At 42.0% G+C, this 16800-nt stretch overlaps 1 protein-coding gene across 1 annotated transcript; it reads right to left on the reverse strand.

The window, feature by feature from the left end:
• Window positions 1–16: 16 nt before the first annotated feature.
• On the reverse strand, window positions 17–16493 carry LOC129206743 (cytosolic phospholipase A2 epsilon-like). Its single transcript, XM_054826521.1, has 19 exons — window positions 16400–16493; window positions 15695–15831; window positions 15240–15371; window positions 14063–14103; window positions 13100–13142; window positions 12454–12517; window positions 10904–11064; window positions 10612–10704; window positions 9929–9966; window positions 9099–9255; window positions 8478–8614; window positions 7750–7972; window positions 6857–6971; window positions 6087–6224; window positions 5289–5396; window positions 3955–4146; window positions 3308–3474; window positions 1686–1869; window positions 17–823 (listed from the first exon to the last, which is right to left on the reverse strand). Exons 1-19 carry the CDS (start codon window positions 16491–16493, stop codon window positions 585–587), a joined length of 2463 nt encoding a protein of 820 aa, XP_054682496.1. The 3' UTR covers window positions 17–584.
• Window positions 16494–16800: the final 307 nt, after the last annotated feature.

The following is a 16800-nucleotide window of genomic DNA, read 5'->3' on the forward strand; positions in this document are numbered from 1 at the left end:
ACCACCCATCGTACATCCGTTATCCAACACAAGTTTGAAAAATCAAATATCCTTCATAAGATATAATTTCACGACAGTTCATGACAAGAAAGCACCTGGGAAACAAAACTCATAAAAGGTAGAACACCATTTAATTCAAGTCATTAAAACCAAGGAAAATTATTTAAATTGATATTGCATGGTCACCACCTTCTATGTCTGAAGAGGTCTTTATGGATATGCTAGCAATGTTCCTAACGAAATGCCAGAATATTTTGCATATGAAAAAATATTAGCGACTAGCCACCAAGACAATAAAAGAGATATAGAGCTAAAATTATTTCCCTATCACACACAGCTGAATCTTCACCTCGTGAGCATCACAGTGAGATGGTGTTGACAACATACACTGCTGTGTTTGATATCACAACTCTGGATCAAAAAGCTGCGTAGTAAACTGAACCATATGGCTTTGAAACAAATATTTCAAGTTTTCTTTTTCGAGAAGGTTACGTAGCAGAAAGAGATGGTGCCTGCCAAGAACAGTGAAGTAGCTATCTCATATGTGCTGTTATGGCAAATAGTAAAGGAGAGGAAAACGCTGTTCAAGCAGAGGACTGTGCTTGTGATACTGGCTGGCTCTGAGCTTGTTTCTTCCGTGCCACAGCCATGCGCAAGGCCTGAAGGATCATGTTCTCGTTGTTCATGATGTTGTAATTAGTCAGCTTCAGGAGCTTGTTGAAATCTTCTGCTTTCAGCGAGACCTCCCTTGTTGAGTATGGCGAGCAGAAACTGGAGATGTCAACCTTGCCTAGTTCCATTTCGGCAGCACTGCGGGACATGCCTGTCAAGGGAAAAAAGGTGTTTGTATAGTGCCGGGGAATTACAGTACTCTGATAGACTACGTCAAGAATAATTTAGAGAGATGGCAAATGCAATTGCTATGAAGGCAAGTGCAGTGCTATGATCTCTGGGAAAAAAAAAAATCGACTTCTGAACAAAGCCTGTTGGAATTAAAAAAAAATAAATAATATCACTAAACATCATTCCATTGCAACCAGCACCTTCTACTGGCCAGCTCATGGCATGTCATTTTATATGGTCACAGGTGCTCAAGTCTTACCCTGCAGCTTCTTGAATAGAATACATACTAAAGGTAAAAGGAATAAAGATATATATAGGACAGTAGGAAGCAGAGTATTAGTAGCCTTGGAAATCATAAAAGCAAAGCCTCCATCTCACATACTAGCTCAAACGGACACAGTGACTGTATTCATTTATGTACTGTTGCCTCGATTTTCCAGCATAGACAACCAACACATTAAACAGCCCAAATAGAAACAACAGTGACCCTCCATAGAACCATTCTCCCCTAGAACTGTCATAAAAATACATAATATGAAAAATATGCTTTGTTCTACACGCTAAAGTAAACTTTTGGAGATCACAAGAAGAAATTAGTTCCTATTCCTCTACTTGCAGAACACGTTTCTTCTTTCACTGAATTGCACCAAGACTCAAACTAAAATTATGCACAAGATTTCACCTGATTTTGCAAACAGTTTGTGTCACCCCATTTTGCAATGTATTCGCTAGTAGGAACAAGCAAAGAAATAAAGGATTTTTGTGTTGGGATGAGGAAAAAGCATGCACAGAGTGAGAGAGTTCATTGGGTCAATAAAATTAGCTGGGTACTGCTGACTTACCAGGTGCTACATATCTTTGGAAGGTGTCATTCACTAATGGAAAATAAAGCAGCAGAGGAGCTCCTGGGGTGTCTGCACCATCGAACATGTAGCACTCTTTCAGGTTATTCTCATCATCCTTCAGCCCAATGCTGGGAAATGGAATTCCCTGCTCCGAGAAGTATCTGCACGCCTGCTCCAGGGGCTGGTCGTGGCCCAACAGCAGCAGCGTAAGGAATGGAAAAGATATCCGAGGTCAGGCTGCTGCCAAAGCCCAGTAATTAATGCCACGTTGCACAAAATATACCGATAGCACTGGACACCCAGCAATAACGTGAGCACCCGCAGCCCCATGGGCTGTTTTCCTCTTGCCTGAGGAGCCATTTGGAAATAGCGTTACAGGAAAACACCTGCTATCAAGATGGTAAAGAGTGTTTAAATATGTACCAAGGCATGTCTGTAAAATGGGAATATGATTTAGGAACAGAACAGATTAATTTAAAGCATGTTATAGAGCATAATTAATTAAAGGAGAAGAAAAATTTAGATCTAAACAAAACTGAATTTGCGGTCCAAGACAATAAGATTCACAGTCACATTATCTGTTTATATAGCAGTATAACTTGTGAGTTGACCTCAATAGACTTTAGCAGGGTTTTGAGACCCAGTTATCCATTTCTATTACTTTGAATTTTAGAAATATTTAAGATTACAAGATAACATATTTTAGACCTCAAAATATAGCACTAAAAGCATTCATCAGAAAGCTTATTTGGGATGACCAACTTTGTTAAATTCTCTAACAAAACACTGAAGTACCACCTCAGTTTGTTTGAATTAAATCTTTCTGAAAGACTTGAGAGTACAAGTTATTACATATGCTCTTTTTCAGCTGCAGTACAAATATTTTTCATGTGGCATCACAGTGTAAGAGCAGCATTAAAGTATCTTCCACTAGAAAAAAATTAAAGAACCTTAACCGGTGAATTTTGTGTTTTCTGTGGTCCCCTTCAGGGACAGGTTTACAATTACAAGTTTATATTTGGAAGTCTAAATCTGTCTTTTTATGTGGTGAATACCACTTTAAAATCTCTATAATAATTTTAACCAAATCAGGTTTCTGTAAACATAGTAAATGCATTTGATATCTTGCTTCAAGCCCACTATTTAAGGACAAAAATCATATTTATTAAAAGAGATAAGTACAAAGATGAAGAAATTCTTCACTCACTAGGTTGTTCTTGGACAGCTAGAAAATCACATATTAAAAAAAGAAGACAAAATCTTATACATTTATGGAAAATGCAGATTAAATTCAGCATCTGAATCACAGACAGAATTTTCCTAGCTGTATTTCTGCTATTAAATCTTACATATAATTGTAATAGTAGTTGCAGCCCAACCATCATAACTTCACTGTGCCACTCTCTATTTCATTGGTGAAGTGCTTAGGGCTATTTCAAAAGTAGTTTGAGAAAAATAGAGATATTTTCCCCTCTGGGAATTTCCATTCTTCTTCTAAGTTTGGAAACACCCTGTTACCAAATTCCACTAAGTTCCACATTTTACAGACACCTGTCTGAAAGTTGTGGAAAGCAAAGGAGAAGTCGTTACTAAACAAAGACAGTTTTGAGACTTCTCACCAAGGTCTGCGATCCACCAGTGTAATTTAAGTGTATGATGACATCCACTTTCCGCTCTGGTCTCATAAGGGGTGGGCAGCTTGTTTCAAAGAAGAAAGCTGCATCCACCAACTCCAGGTGCTCCGATTTGCCTCTCAGGTCATTAGGAGACGTGTCCAGCAAAGTGTCTAAAAAGATTCACAGCTATTAGCAAAATGCAGAAAGAAATTTGTCAAGTTAGAAAGAAAAAGGAAGGCAAGCTTCCCTCCCATCCAGGATTTTCCATTCGCCTTAGAAGGGTATTGTGCAGCAATCTTAAAGCTCCTTCAGCCTCTCCACTCACGTTTTGTTGGTATTTCCAAACCCATGAACTGCACCAAAACCTTGGCAGGTGTTCCATATGTGCAGAGAGCCTCACCCCAGCGATTTTCATCCCAGCAAAGAACTTCCAGTACTGAACAACCCCAAAACTGAACAGTTACGTTACTGGAAGTGAAAGACATGAGGAGTTACTTTGTTTTCCCTCCTCTCCTCTCAGCGAGCACTAACAACTAACCACAAAACCCACTCAGTCCTCTTCAGGACATACAAATTCCCCTCGCTAAGTCCCGGCCCCTGCGCCCGCCCCGATGACCAGTGAGGCACGTAGGCAGGAGAGCTGTCCACACCTTTCCATTTTGTGAAATGCTCCTGCTGGATGTACTCGTTGTGCATCTGGAAGCCCCTCAGGAAGTTGTGGTACTTGGAGACGGCAGGGCGGTCTGTCAGGATATCCCGGAGAGCCGTGGAGAGGCCGCTCGTTGGAGTGAACATGCATGTAGCCATCTCGTATGGCTTCTCGGGCAAGTCCGGTTGTTCCTCTAGAGATACATGGCATAAATGATGTGCAATTGAATTATAACCACAATAAAGAGGAGGTTAGGCACAAAGAGGAGAAAGAGTCAGCTACTCGCCCGTACCAATAGTAATCATGTGTTCACAGTTCTCAGCATTACGTTATTTTTCCCTATGGTCTGCTGTGAGTTCTGGTTAATTTCTTGACAAAAATATAAACTTACTTTTGTTTTCTAAAACCTGATGGGCTATGTCTGACCAAAGGAGCATTTTTTCTCATAAAACAACATGATTTTAGTAGACATTAAAGTAATTCACTTTTCTAAGCAAGCAAAAAACAGGGAAAATAATTTTATTTATACATTTGAGGGGATTACTGCTTTTAGATTTCATGTAGGTTAAATACAAAATTCAAAGCTTATTTTGAAAATCTGAACATTTTATTTTTTAACTAAATATTTTTATTTCTAAAAAACCAGTTTGTTCAGTTTTGTTTGGGTGTGGCCAGCTGAATTCAACACAAACTTGCAAATTATTTATATAAACCCATACATAAGAGTTTAGGATTTTCCAAAAATATAGTCCACAGAAACGTTACTGAAGTCTGTTCACTATGAAATCAGTGTCTTTGCTTGAATTTTGACATGAAGAAGCTCATGAGATTTCAAGGAATGGTCTTTCAGTACGGAGCTGCCTCTCTCAGCTGCTGTAATAGAGCTCCACTACATTGGTTTCCTTGAACATCTACTAAATCTTTCAGTTCAGTCAGATTTTGAGGGAGAAATGTGCTGTGCGGGGCAAATAGATATTGGAAAGGAAACACTCAAGCTTCTCTCTGGCTAGCAAATTGTTGACACGAGGCTTTGACAGAAGTTCTTCTTTCCAAGCCTCTTAAACACAACGCTTTAGGGACCACCTTATGTATCCATGCCTATCTCCTTTCCATCAAGGTCTGTCTGATGGTACCTCTCCTAAAAATCTCACTATTTAAGCAAAGCTCTGGCTATTCAGTAAAATCATATCACTTGATTTTCCTGGTGCCTCCCATACCCTGAGGCTGAGAGCACCAGGATGACAGAAAAACACAAAAAATGAGAAATGTGAGCACAGTTACCATCAGAGGGGCCTGGAGGAGGGAGGCCATAGTCAAAGAGTACTTGAGATTTACCTATTTCAGTCACTTTGTCTTGGGTCCACCTGTGCCAGAAGTCCTCTGAATTGTCAGCTGCGTGCCAGGCATCCAAGAGGTTTTTGGAGAAGATACTACTCCACATTCCTAGGAAGTGCGAGAGGTATAGTAAGTAGTGCTGAGGTAAACGTAAGGAAGTTCTTTTAAAAAAGAACTGCCTTCTGCTCCTTCTGCAGCTCTGCTCTAACTTTTTCATATTTCTATCCAATTTTTGCATAAGTCCAGACATCTATTTCAGTGGTAGAGCTGACTCAGAAGGCAAACTTATTTCAGAAGAAATTTCAAAGTATGTTCCCTTCTGCCACATTTTGCCTGGAATTTTTTTTTTTTTTTTGAGAGAGAGATTTGACATTTTCATTTTCCTATTTTCATTTCCTTTGATAAAGAAATATTTTCAGGCAGCTCCTTCCTTGATTCCCCTCTTTCTTGCCCTATTTATTTCTTCTCAACATTTCCTTCAGCTTCCACAAAGTCTCACAGATTTCCAAATTTCAAAATGTTTTGCAAGCTACGGGAAACAGTGATGCTTTAAAAGTACTCACGATGGTACATAACAACTTATTTGTCATTTTAGTTTCATTTTATCTTAGTCCAAGTGACAAAACCACTTATGCTAGCAAGGGCAGGTGAATGAGTCTCAGCAGAAATGCTGAATTTCAGCTGACTGACCCAGTACCTCTGCTGCCACACGCAAAACAGCAGCTTTCTGTGGACTAATTTCCAGAATCATTAGTGGTCGTATTAAAATCTTGTCACTCCCCCAGGCTGGTGAATCACCTTGCATGAAGCAGATCCGGGACTCGGGAAGCTTCTTCATCAGGCGACCCATGAAGAACTCACTGCCAAAATCCTCCGCGCGAATGAAGGCACCGTACTTGAGGAAGCCCACCTCGTACGGCGTGAACTCCACCCACTCTGCCAACACATGCACCAAAAATGTTAGCTCCGCTACTAAAAACGGTCAAGTCACCAGATGTGGAATAAACCTTTCAGGCATCAGCCCTCACAGGCAACCTGGCTTAGCACGTGCCCTGAGCAAACCCTGCTGACAGCTGCCGCCGAACCAGCCATCACATTGCCTACAGGTTTGTGAAAGAACAATGTCATGGCTAAAGGAAAAATTAAGTTATTCTTTCTTTTTATCTAGCAAGTGGGATGTTTTCTCATGGGAAGTGGACTAGAATACGAATTTGCTTCTATTGCTTTTATTGCCTTTAGCCAACCATGGAAAACATACATTAAGCAAACTCAAAGCTCCAGTGAATCACTTTCTTTAAGAATTCATAGCGCTTCTGAGACAGTGTCACAGATCTATGTTGTGTTATTAGTTTGAGCTTAATGTCTGAATGTGCACACTTACATGCCAGGAGATCTTACAAAATACTGAACTGTTACTGTCTATCCTGTGGCTGCCCAGTTACTCTTTGTATCTCTGACTTCTCCTGGCTTGGAGTGAGAATTTAAAACAATTCATCATTATTTACAGTATTCTCACGCTGTATCTCCACAGGTTAAAACATAGCTCTTTTCCAGAATTGAAACATTACCTCTGAAATCTTTGGTGGCAACTTTGTCCTTGACATTGAGGGCAAGGTAGATGGGCAGTGGGTTCTGACCCTGATTCACTGCCCGACGTTGATCAGAAAGTCTGTGATGGCATTTCTGGATATGGAAAAAAACCCCCAACAAATCGTTAGCTGATAATCAGTTCCTTAAAGATGTTAGCTTATAAAGTCAGTATTTTTGTATATATATATGTGTGTGTGTATATATATATATATATCTCCCTTAAAGATATCAGCTTATAAATATCAGTATTATAAAGTCTGAATATGGGATATCATTTTCCTGAATTTCCTCCTAAATTTACTTCCATGTGCTTGATTAACAGAGTGCAAGAAAATCAGGGCAACAGCAATAATTGTTGTTAAGATGCAATGTTCTACATTCAGCATGCAACAACAGTAATGAGTTGCTTCACATGCTATTCTAACTTTGCATTGCTAAATGTAAGTGAAAAAATAGAGTAGATTTGGGTAATTCAGCTATTATCATATATTTCATCTGTTAAACATAAGAGTTCTTCAAAAGGCAGCATGTTAATGACCCTTCTAGTCAAGAATTTTTTTGAAAACCATATTGAAATTTAACATCCACAGAGGAAAAAGCCTTGAGCTGTTCAATACTAGCAGCTTATCTTACACACTTTAGAACTAGTCTGAGCTTTTCACGTTACATTCAATCACACTTGAGGCTCCAATGTAGACTTATGATTCTATACACCATGTCTCCAGGTTATAAATGTAAATAAGTGCTGTTCTGCCTACATACCAAGTACAGTGTTATTGGCCAGGTGCCTCTTCCTAGGGTTTTAATTTCTCGTAATGGTCATAAAGATCAAGTCACCAACTTTATGAGAAGAAATATGTATAGCCATTACCCCATCATTTAACATGGATTCAATCATGAGCCCCCACAGATCAATAAAAGATGTCTTATGGCCTGCTTGGGTCCTTTGGCTCAGCTCTCTGTAATAATTCCTCAGACTTCTCAAGCAAAAAGCACCCATCTTGCACTTGGCTGCTTGCTTCCGAGCTTCGATAATTATTTCTCCAAGATCCTTACGTGACCAATCAGCATCTTCATACAGTTTTGTCATGGTCCTGCAGGCAGGAAACATGATGGAAAGTGGAAAGAAATGAAGAAGGTGCTTTTGAAACTCAGATAATATGCTTTGCAGAGCTTTGGGAACTTGTTGTTGTTTTAGCTTTAGGTTACTCCACTCCTTCGAACTTACTTTGAACAGAAATGCAAGTCTAAAGACAATCAAAATCACTTGATCTGGGATCCAAAGCAAGCAGCTACACCAGCTGTCTATGCTGTTTCAGTCCAACAGTAAATAACCATAAAGGATCATTTTGCATAGGATTAAGGATTTTTGCACTTCCAATAAAGTCTCCTCTTTTAGTCAGAGATAGGCTACTTCAGTGACACCAAAATTATGATGCACAATAGGCCTTTCAAAGGTGACCCTGGCATTCATTGGCCAAAGATGGAAGCAATAACTCAATAGACCCTTTTTACCCTCACTGAGATCTAAAATCCTAGACAAATCACGGGTTTTGCTTAACACAACAAGATCCGAACAGCCTCAAAATGACTCCTCACCATGTTGTGCCAGATGAGCCACTGATGTATGAAACACAGTCCAGAACACGCAACTTTTGAAGACCCAAAATGCTGCCGTACATGGCAGTGAGTGCTCTTATCCCGCACCCTGCTGTGGTCACAGCCACTATAGGCACCTGTTCAACACAAAAAAGGGCAGAAAGGAAAGGTGGGACAGTGACATCAAGGCACATCATGTCAAAAGAAGGCAGACGTGAAAAAGCAACATTCAGACACTAGTAAAATAAAGCACATACATTAGAGATAAAGCAACGTTGCTCTATGAGTTATAAATAATACAAGTTGCTAGACATCCCTGTGAGGTATACTAGAAGATTCTGGCACTTCAGGAAGGATTTTTAAGAAACGTGGACCAAACTCATTGGTTTGAAGTTCCTTCACATGATTCACTTGAAAGCCAAGTGGAAATAGAGACTTTGCTCATCCAGACTGTTGAGCTCTCCAGCTGAGTTCGCCCTGGCTCCAAACAGCACCCTGGAGAAGGAGCTGCTGACAGAGGTCCTCATTCCTCATCTGGTCAGAGGGGAGAAACCACTCCTCGTCTCCAGGCTTGAGAGAAAGGAGAGAGAAAAATCCCCCAGCAGTGCCTTTGCTGGTTACCTCATGTTCTTGCAGATCTTCCTCCAGATGAAGAACATCCTTCAGCGCAGCAGCAACCACCTTCCTCCGGTTTTGCAGGAAATCCTGTTCATCGGTGCACAGGTCGAACCCCAGGCGGGCGTCTAGGTTTCTTGGCCTGAAACACAGACCCTGAGTCCTGAGACCAGGGCACAAACATTATTATTTGCTGTGGTTGACTCCAGCTATGCTTGTGTGTGTTTACAGACCAGTTTGTGGAGAGTATAATGTAATAAATGAGAAAGAGCAACACCACAGACAGGCCTCTGCTAATTGCTGTAGCTGCCAACAAGAATGCAAATGGGAAGGCAGAGCAGAACATGACATACCGTCGTGGTATGGTAACGAGGTTCCTATAACACACTTCTGGTTTTGTTTGCTCATATAATTCATTTTTCAAGTTTCAGTAGTGCCTGCCATATGTGCCTTAACTGGATAACAGCTTTCAACAGGCACTGCAGTTGATTAGGGAAACAACTACCATGCCTTGGTTTTATTTTGTTTGTATAATACAGAACTATGATTTCTTTGTGGAGCTGCTCTCTCCATCTGTGGGCATAATAATGCACGCAAATCAAGATCTACTTACAGAGCTGCACTAACAGCTTGGAAACTTGGAGAAAAGGGGACCATGATTTAATTCTCCATCACTAAAAAAGGAGAATCTGGCAAACAAAAGCCTGCAACCAAAAGATGAACACACCTCTGCTTACAACTGAGCCTGTATGGACCCCTGCTGATTTCAAATGAGCTTTGTGTAGGGACAAATGTCTCCCAGTTACAGGATCAGGTCTTGCTGGAGACGCACTTACCATTCATTTGCCTTTGTGTACAAGTCAATTGTCCTGTCCTGAAAATCGCAATACAAACAGTGTAAGCATGCTCAGGTCATTAATCCTGTGCCTTCCTCCCCCACTCCATCTATGGGCCGAATTTCGCTATCCTTGCAGTCAGCAGTGCAGCTGCAGAATCTGGCCAGCAATGGTCTGGGTTATGAGAGATATAACGAGCTCCAGTCTGGGTTGAATAGAAGTGGGCTATTCACCCACGCCAGATGGGCTTAGGGCCCCTCAGCTTTTTTATAACTGAACATCTAGTTTAACCTTCATTTCCTGGGAAGGTCATTGAAAGCTGGGCATCTGAACCACAGGCATATGGATATTCTCTGTTTCATCTTCTGCTTCAGGCTTTCTCTTTGCAAATGCAACTCATATCCTTTACTGTTACCTTGCATACTATGTGGATGAACATATGTAATATGTCCTGAGGAAATTAAACTCAGAACAGGGTTGAATGGCATGCCTGCAACCACATGCAGAAGAAAAGAAAAAAAAATAAATAATATTGTATAGTTGCAGTGTGACTGTCATTCACACCTTACACTGTAGCATGCGTCGTGTCTGATGGGAACTGAATCACTGAGCTGTCAGACTCTCATCACCCACTGAACTGAATGTGTATTGGCTGTATTTTATGAAGAAAGATTTGTTCTCACCTCTGCTATTGTTATTTTCTCTTGTATAGGAAGTGAGTTCAGAGCTAGAGTCACAGACTCATTCATATCCCTTTCATTTTGACTTGATATAGACTGGAAAAAAGGGTAAAAAAAAATTAGTAACTATTATACAAAAGGGGGGGGGGAAAAGAGGTAAATCTCCTGTGCCTCACACATATATACACCTATCAATTCCCTGCATAGACAGACGTGTGCACACACTCAGGTCTTGGAGGTGCCCAAACAAACCCACAGCACAGAGCCAGCCATGCACTGGCAGGCGATCACGTACCCTGCTGAGCCGCCTCCGCCGGGGTAGTGCCACAGTGAGCGCCGACTGATTGTACTTGATGTAGTGGAACCTGGCTGGGGAGGTCGGGCAGAGGCAGGAGCTCAGCGTGTGCGTCTGGGTTCCTTCGTACGACCCGTCCACGGTTAACGCAAACTTCCTCTCTGAAGCAAAGGAGTTTCAAGCTTAAGCTCTTCAAAAAATGTGGACAATTTGTTTGCACGGTAATGTAATATATGTTTTTCTTAAATAATGACTTAATTTGGATACCCAAATTATAGGATAAATAGACTCACTTATCTGCACCTTTGGGTTTCAGCTTTAGAGCTAAGTTTCTGTAGAACGTGCCATAGAGTAACTGTTGCTATAGTACCACTGTGCTTCCGTACATAATGTGATTGCTGAGGCTACTGCTCTACTCATTAAATAATGATTCACAGCTGATAACAGGTTTTTTGGGAAAAAAGCCCTCTCTCCTGAAAGTCTCAAATTTTCAAAGTACCTCAGCAATAAGACAGTATGTGGTACTAAAATTTTATTCTGGTATAACAATAAGGTATTTTTAAAATTTCAGACTTTTGGGAGAATTTTTTTTTTTTCATAGCAGAGCACAGTTCTCTTTGGAACTGGTAAAATCTCAGTCCCTCTATCATCCTTCCCTTTACTTCAACCTGCAATATTTCTTTTGAAATAATTTCTAGCACTTACAAAAATACTGTCTAGAGGTTTTTTTGGCCTTCATATAGTAAGTCCCAGATAAATCTCTCAAATAATTGAAAAATGTTTTTTATATAGAATGGTATCAACCCAGGTTCAAGGTGAAATTACTCTGTAAATCCACATGCTCAAAGGTATATAAACAGCCTTCAAAAGAATTATCCCACTCAAGCATTTTCAGCCACATCTAGCAAACTTCTTCACTGTGAACAACTGAGTTCAACCGGATCACCCACACGCTTGAGCAGTTTGCTGGATTTGGGCCATCAGGAGATGTCAGAGTGAGATGATGTAAAATTGCGTAGGAGATGCACAGGTCCACAAGCACGGACTCGACGTGGTAGCGATGCACTGCTTAAAATGTGCAACAAATGTCTTTGTAAAATACTGCGCATCTTGTCTTTGGCCTAGTGGCATGTTTTGTATTGTTACGCCTAAAGAAATTTTAAGAAGTTAAATCGATAAGAGAGGCCCAGTCCTCATCCTACCTATTTTCTTTGTCTCTGAATCCAGAAACAACAGGAATTGGCTCCAGTTTAAGCCTCAAAAAATCCAATTCCCTGCACAAATACTTTGGAAAATTATACGAATCTGACAAGACATTATAGAGGCAAGTATTTTGTGGGGAAAGCAGACCACATGCTCATCACACCACATGCTGTAATAATCTGTGTATTTTTGACCAACTACAGCCCCCTCCAGAGGCCACTGGCCTCGGTGAGATTTTTGTCTTGCATCTTAAATACTTTAAACCAGGGTGTTGAAGTGTAAAACACTGAGCGCTTTTGCCATAAAGCGGCACCCAGATTCGCTCCGTAAGTCAGCGAAAGACTCACCGGTGCTGTCCTTCCTCAGCCTACCGCCGTTCACCTGCACCTCCAAACAGGAAACTTCACGGGACTGTAGGAGACAACCGGGGAAAGAGAAAAAGGCCGTCACTGTCCGCAGAGCTCTGCCTTGGCCGGGCCCTCGGGCATGTGTGGGGCCGGGGGCGGGGCTCGGGGCATGGGGAGGTGGTGCCAGCCTGTAACCCCCCGAACCAGCCTAGGGAGGCGGCACGGGGCTGCCACACGGGAAGTAGCAGATCGCGTAGGGATGAGGAAAGAGAAGGGACTTGCTTGCTCCTGCCTGGAGGAGCAGGAACACAAGGGCCTGGGGGAGGAGCAGCCACAGGGGAAAGCTCCCCCACACACACCCCCCTGGGCAGGGTGCTCAGCCCGGCTCTCCCCGGGCAGACCGAGGGATGCGGCCTGCCTGAGGCCTGCTCGGTTTGGGCAGCTCACAGCTTTGGCGGCTGCAGCCTCTCCCAGCTGGAGTCACTAGCAGGGACTGCGTGGGAAACCCATTGCCGACATCAGCTTTAGCCTGCCTCTCGGCCGAGGCCTTCGTGCCACCGCACGGAGAACTGCCCGGTACCTTTAACGCTGGCTTTGCAATAAGCGTTGCTTTATGGCAGGGAAAGGATTATGAAATAAAAATTACCACTAAAACTCCATTGGTAACAATGTTTTCAGGAGGATCCGGACTAAAAGGCAAAATGGAAAACAATCAATTCAAAATCAGCAGTCTCTTTTTTTCTGTGTGTTTTTTAACTCTTCTTTAAATATCATTTCATTATCTTTTAAAGTCCATCTTTGGACAGGCAGCATGGGCAAATAGCATCAGAAATTCTAGCTGGACATTCAATCCAGTTTGCCTCTCACAGGCTTGAGTCTGAACTTTATTTATGGAGATCTGCCGATCCTCACTGTATCAGACAGGATCGTTTTCTGACACACTGAAGCAAATTTACAGAGAGATGGCATAATTACGCTATTGCCCTGTATTGCTCAGTTCAAATCAGGGGGATCAGAGCTGAAAAGCTTGTGAATTCATCCAACATGCCATAACAACAAAGGAAAAAATTTTACCTTTACCTTAAAAATCAACAGCAGCACTAGGACTGATTTACATGCCCATTCTCTCCATTAACTGTACAGTCAGCATAGAAACACAGTAAAAAAAAAATCTTTTTAAATCTAGTCCCACAACTAAAACAAATTCCAAGTACCATTTTCCCACATTGTTATGACAAAGCAAACACCTGGGATCTCACAGTAAGGAGCAAGCAGGGTTTGAAACTTAAAACTTCCTCCTGTGCAGAATGCCCCTTGCAGCCTGGTGAGCAGCAGCCATCAGGGACACCTCCATGCTCCCATCAGCATCTGTGCTCACTTCTCTGTGTGTCTGGATGCCCAGTGTAGACGCACGCACATCATGCACTGTCATGCACCCCTTCTCCATGAAATGCCCTACACAACCATTTCCTGAACACCCAAAGTTCCCCTCTACTTTATTCAGACGGCGACAGTGTTAGGGGGCTGCAAGTGCAAGCTTACGTTTTGTGTCAGTAACATTTTGTCTCTGGTTGAAATTGCTGTTGTTCATCTGTTTGACCTTACCCACCTGCTCTCCATTGTGAATTCAACTTCCAGCTCCTCTTTTCCCTGCAAAAGAAAAATGAAGGCAGTCACTGCAGATGGCCCTCCTGTGAGGAGAGGATTTCCTAATGGAATCAGTGTTCTTCAGGGCTGTCTATAAGCCAATGTCTCCCTTTTGTTATTGCACATACAACAGATGTAATTTTCTTCACGTTGTATCTGTGACGCTTCTAGTGTCACATACTTTTAACATCATATCCATTATTTTAGCAAACTCCTAGTTCAGACCTTGCAGGACAAATATAATACATACTGCATGGCATCTTGGCTATTGCTCCCCCTTTCTGCAGTCATAGGTTCACCCCACACTGTTTCACAGGCCACCTGCAATTCCCCTTTCCCTTCCCCTCCCACAAGCTCTCACGCTCCTCACTGATCTTCAGCATGAGTGAGGCTGAATTTATCCAGTGCATCCAAATCACCCAGCTCCTCTCCCAGCCCTCACCCGCAGCCTGTGAAGATGGGCCTGGTGGCTCACTAACATGGTGGCACACTTGGGCAAATGAACCCCAAGGTGTTCTGCCGGGTTTACTTTGGTTTGGTGGAGTAGACGCATAGACTCATTGCGTGCTCAGACTTCATCTTTATCTTTTGTAATTCCTTCCCCCTGAGATTTCCTTCTTCCTTCACAGGTTTTGGTGCAACTCCCATTATATTGTTGCCCTCCTAGCGTGAGCACTAAGGAAAATCCAGCATGGAGAGACAGCCTTTCCAAAACAGGTATCAAATCAAATCAGCACTCACTCAAGTTAAGCATTTCTAGGCCTAAACACTGCCCTTAAAACTTCAGTATAAAGTTGTCTCGATGATATGAAATCGAGACCTGTTGAAAAACTCTTTTTTTTTTAAATAGTTCAGTGATGCGTTACATTCATTTTCCAAATAAGCAGAATACTGCTATGGGTTTGCAGTTTATGACTGCAGATGACTATTTTTATATTAGCAGAACATAATGCACAGCTCAGCACCACCAGCTCCAAATGCAAAGGGATGTCCAAAACTATTGGAGTAAACTCCTGATATTTTGACATCAAGGACAGCAAGCAGACAATCAAGTCCAATAAAGTTGGCCAACTCTGTGAGATAACCACATCCTTATCTGACCACATCCCCTTAGCTTTGTCCTTGAATTTTATCCATACCTGTGGATTCAGCTGGAAACATAGCTGAATGGTTTCTCCAAGCTGGATTTTGGAGACATCAAAGAAAACAGTGAGGAGATGGTCATCTTGAGTTATGTTGTCCTCATCACAAACTTTTAGCTCCAGAATGTTCTGGGATTTAAAAAAAAAAAAAAAAAAAAAAGATTATGTAAGGTTTAACAAACATAACATGCTACAGATGTTTCATTTTAGCTAAAGGAATTTGGGAAAGAAGTTCAAGAATGAAAAAAATAGAAATTTTGCAGTTGCTTTCCACAGACTCTATTGACTATGCAGGCAGATACAGTCTTATCCAACCATCAGAAGCTAAATAGCTACAGGAAGGGAGCATGAATATTTCCTAAGAGAACTCAGAAGGACCCACAGAGTGGAAGGGCTGTATGGTAGGTATGATACCTTGTAAGAGCACCTGTTGAGGATAGCCACGTTCCTACCTTAACCTGGCTCTGAATTGTGAAGTGGAAAGTCTCATTCCATGTTGGGTTCTTAGTGTTCTGGACCGTCTTGGTGCGGAAATGCTGCACTGAAGCTGTTGGCAGGCTCAGGCTTACGTAGCAATCGGACTGGGTTACTGTTGAAGAGAAGGAAAGCATGAAAGCAATGGACCAATGAAACACATCTAGTACCCCATAAGGTGCTGTGCTGTGTGAATTTTTAAGCTCCATACACAGGACAATATGTGGACCACAGGCCAGGATGCTAGCTAAGGTACCATCAAGCCAGTGCTAGACAACCAGCTTGCTTTACTCTTGTGAAACCCCGGCAGTTTGCTCTTGTTGAGAACTACTGCTTTTAATTGCCAGAAAAACAATAAACATTCAAAATAGGCAGTGACATTGCATTCCTTTTCAAAGAGATACATAGCCAAACTGTCTGTTTATATCAGGCATCAAGGTTTTAATGCCGAAGGGCCATCCATATGCACAGGAGCACACACCCACAGCGGTCTCACAGGCCTGGGCGCTGTGGACACTTCAGCTGCCGGTCAGGAACACGAAGCAGATGACAACATTAGAAGCTGTGATGGGGGCTGCCAGACAGACAGAGCCCAGCTCCTACGTGCTGGGCTTCCACAGATAGGCATGAACATGCCTTAATGTTTCTGGGGTAGCTCTAGCTGTAAGTTCTGTCTTGTCTACTTTCTGGAACATCCTTTCTTTCCTCTAGCACATCTGGCTGCCAACACAGCGGAGGCAGGAGCTCATTGCACTGAAGGTTCCCATGAAGCCCCATTGCTGTCAGAGAAGGCAAGTCTTCCACCAAGGCACCTGACCTCAGTCTGCTTTCTTCCCTTTTAGAATGTTAAAGAAGGGAACAACGTACACACACCATAGAGCTCAACAACAGACCTTTTCAATTAAAAAAATTCAAGAAAAAAGTTTCAAGAAAAAAATATCAATCATCTGTGGAGAAGAATTGCATTTAATCCTCTATGAAGTGGATTAAAATGAGCACATATAAGAAAAGCATTGAAATGTTGGACAGTTTAATGGTATAACATTTGCTTTGAGAAGCAGCTGTCCTGAGGGAGTTTTCGCCA

The sequence above is a fragment of the Grus americana genome, chromosome 5, assembly GCF_028858705.1.
Source record: "Grus americana isolate bGruAme1 chromosome 5, bGruAme1.mat, whole genome shotgun sequence".
NCBI lineage: Eukaryota > Metazoa > Chordata > Aves > Gruiformes > Gruidae > Grus > Grus americana.

Coding starts and splice junctions, on each gene's coding strand:
- LOC129206743 (XM_054826521.1), bottom strand. CDS start 16,493: ATGGGGCTTCATGGGAACCTTCAGTGCAATGAGCTCCTGCCTCCGCTG. Junction 14,104..15,239: donor GTTTCCAGCTGAATCCACAG/GTATGGATAAAA, acceptor TTTCTTTTGCAG/GGAAAAGAGGAGCTGGAAGT. Junction 6,225..6,856: donor TGCCACCAAAGATTTCAGAG/GTAATGTTTCAA, acceptor ATGTGTTGGCAG/AGTGGGTGGAGTTCACGCCG.